At 47.6% G+C, this 2,651-nt stretch overlaps 1 protein-coding gene across 1 annotated transcript in view; it reads right to left on the minus strand.

Moving 5' to 3' along the window:
- Positions 1–2,160: 2,160 nt before the first annotated feature.
- Positions 2,161–2,651, minus strand: part of LOC111373262 — a 13,005-nt gene continuing 12,514 nt past the window's right edge. Inside the window, exon 2 of the mRNA XM_022995769.1 lies at positions 2,161–2,634. Coding sequence (XP_022851537.1) covers positions 2,161–2,601 — 441 coding nt within the window. The 5' untranslated portion in view covers positions 2,602–2,634. The remainder of the gene's footprint in view (positions 2,635–2,651) is intronic.

Below are 2,651 nucleotides of genomic sequence, written 5' to 3' on the forward strand. Positions count from 1 at the left end.
AAAAAAAAAAAAAACCCTAAACCCTAAACCCTTAAACCCTTAAACTCTTAACCCTTAACCCTTAACCCTAAACCCTAAACCCTAAACCCCAAACCCCAAACCCCAAACCAAAAATGCCCACCTTTTTCTCTCTCTACCTCCAAAACGCTCTCCCTTCTCTCTAGAATGGGAGAAAACCTCCAAAACTCCAACAAACTTGATCCACCACCAAAACCACCGGATTGCAGCACTCTAAGTGGTGTAAAATCATCACCAACAACCACCCAAACATCTCCTATAACACCAATATCAGATTCATCCCCCAACTCAATAGATCTGAGTTTGAAAAATCATGGCATGAATCCCAAGGTCGTCGAAACACCCCCCTACACATTGAATCAGGGTCTGGGACCATCACCAATGATTCCAGAAGAGCCGAAAACCCTGGGGGTGGTAGAGATTTCATCCGAATCGCCCGAAATTGATAGATCGGATCCCGAGGGACCAAAAACTGATTTTTCAATTAACCCTTCCACAGAGCTCAAACAGGGACACGCACCTCACCATAAGATTACCCATGCAAAGGCAAACCTTCGACTAAAAAATCATCCAATTCCGACTCCGGACGCGCCCTCACCGGCGATCGCAATTTCCGGCCAGTCGCTCGGAAAATCGTAGATTTCGGCCAATCCTGAACTCGTTTCGGAAAGCGGAACATACCGTGATGATCAGCATGAAATTACGCATCTCCTTGTGAAAAATCATAAATTTCTGACACCGTTGAAAAATCGCGGCCGGTCAACGACCGGCGCGTGGTGGTCACGCGCCGGTGACACTTCACCAGAATGTGGAGAATTTTATTACGGACCCAATTCCATCATCGGTTTTTCCACATGAGGCCCAGACAGTGCTCAATCAGGGCCGAAAGACCTATGCTACTGCAGTTTCTGGCCGTCCGGGCCTGTCTCAAGCTGAACGGAATTCACGAAAGTCATTTGCATCGGTTATACAGGGTATAGATGACTCTTCCACTGCTGGGTTTGCTGCTAAAGAACCCTTTATACATATAGGTGAGCCGGCAATAGTTTTGACTGAGTCCGAGGAGGCTACACTCGCTGATCCTTACAAGTATACACTTGTGGGGAAATTTCCACATCGCAAGCCAACCATGAAGAAGGTACGTGAGAATTTTTCTAAGTTTGGGTTCCATGGTTGTTTCGAGGTGGGACTGATTGACACAACACACATTCTTATACACCTTACACATGAGGAGGATTACAGCAGGCTTTTTCTTAAACCTTCATGGTATATTGATGGTTGTCCGATGAGAGTCCTTAAGTGGACATGTGACTTTACACCTGAGCAAGAGACTCCGATAGTTCCCGTATGGGTATCGTTCCCTCTGCTTCCAGTACATTTACGTGCGAAGGGGTTCCTTTTCGCCTTATCTGGGGCAATAGGAATGCCCTTGAGAATTGATGAGGCCACCACCGACTTGAGACGGCCTAGTGAGGCAAGGGTGTGCATTGAGGTGAACTTGGGGCATAAGTTGCCCGACAGGGTTTGGATTGAGCGTGCTGGTAACCGTGGCTTCTGGCAGACAGTTATCTATGAGAAGCGGCCAATTTTTTGCTTCTCTTGTAAACACTTGGGTCATTCTTATGATCAGTGTACTACGGTTCCTCCTCCTCCTCCTCCTGCAGTTGTTGTGCACCCCCTATTCGGCCCCCTATTACTAGGACTGATAAGGATAAGGTCAAGGTGACGTTTGTGGAGCCAAAGAAGCAATGGGTTCCAGTTTCAGCAGTGCCTTCTGTGCTTCCCACTACTACTACCGCAGTTGTGACTGAGTCAGAATCTGCATCGGCAGTTCCTACTCTACTCGTATCACAGTTGATCCAGAGGTACCTCCGTATATTCATTCAGTTGCTGAGCCTACTCCAAATGCTCCTATCGAGGTACCCACTTCTCCTATTATTACTTCCATAGCTCCTATTCCCACAGCTACTACTGATGTACTCCCTGAGCCGACATGAGTTCTCCACCATTAAAGACACACACAGATAGTACTCAGCGAGCGCAGGGATCAGGTACCGGGACAGTTCCTCAAACCACTCTTGCACAGGGGTTGTTGGCTGAGATCAGCTCAGAGCGACATGGTGTCAAGCATATGTTGATTGATCACTTTAAGATGGACCATGGAATGAAAGTTGGATCTACCATGAGATTTGCTATTGAGCACTTGGTTTTTAAGCTCTTTGGAGAGGGACCTTCTGGGAGTAAGACTCCTACGCAGACACCTTCACCTAGTCCTTCTATCACAGCTCCTACACACAATAAGGTGAAAGAACATATACAGAGAGACATGGATGGCATGGGCCTTGGAAACTGCATGCAAAATGCAGAGGACGATGTCCCTACAGCAAGCAGGTCAATCTCCCACGATTCAGATGTCGTAGCACAGAACACCATGAGATTAGACACACCTACGACTAGTACAATGAGATCAGATGCACCCGCTTTTCGCCCAACATTCAGTGCACCACCATCCGAACAGTACTTATCACCAAAGCAGGCTCCTACACGCAGGCGAGACCCCTCTCCAACGAGCGAGCCAGACATCGCAGACTACTATGATCCGGAAATGTTTCAAACCAGACGCATGACTCGAT

Source organism: Olea europaea, unplaced genomic scaffold (genome assembly GCF_002742605.1).
Source record: "Olea europaea var. sylvestris unplaced genomic scaffold, O_europaea_v1 scaffold1098, whole genome shotgun sequence".
Lineage (NCBI taxonomy): Eukaryota > Viridiplantae > Streptophyta > Magnoliopsida > Lamiales > Oleaceae > Olea > Olea europaea.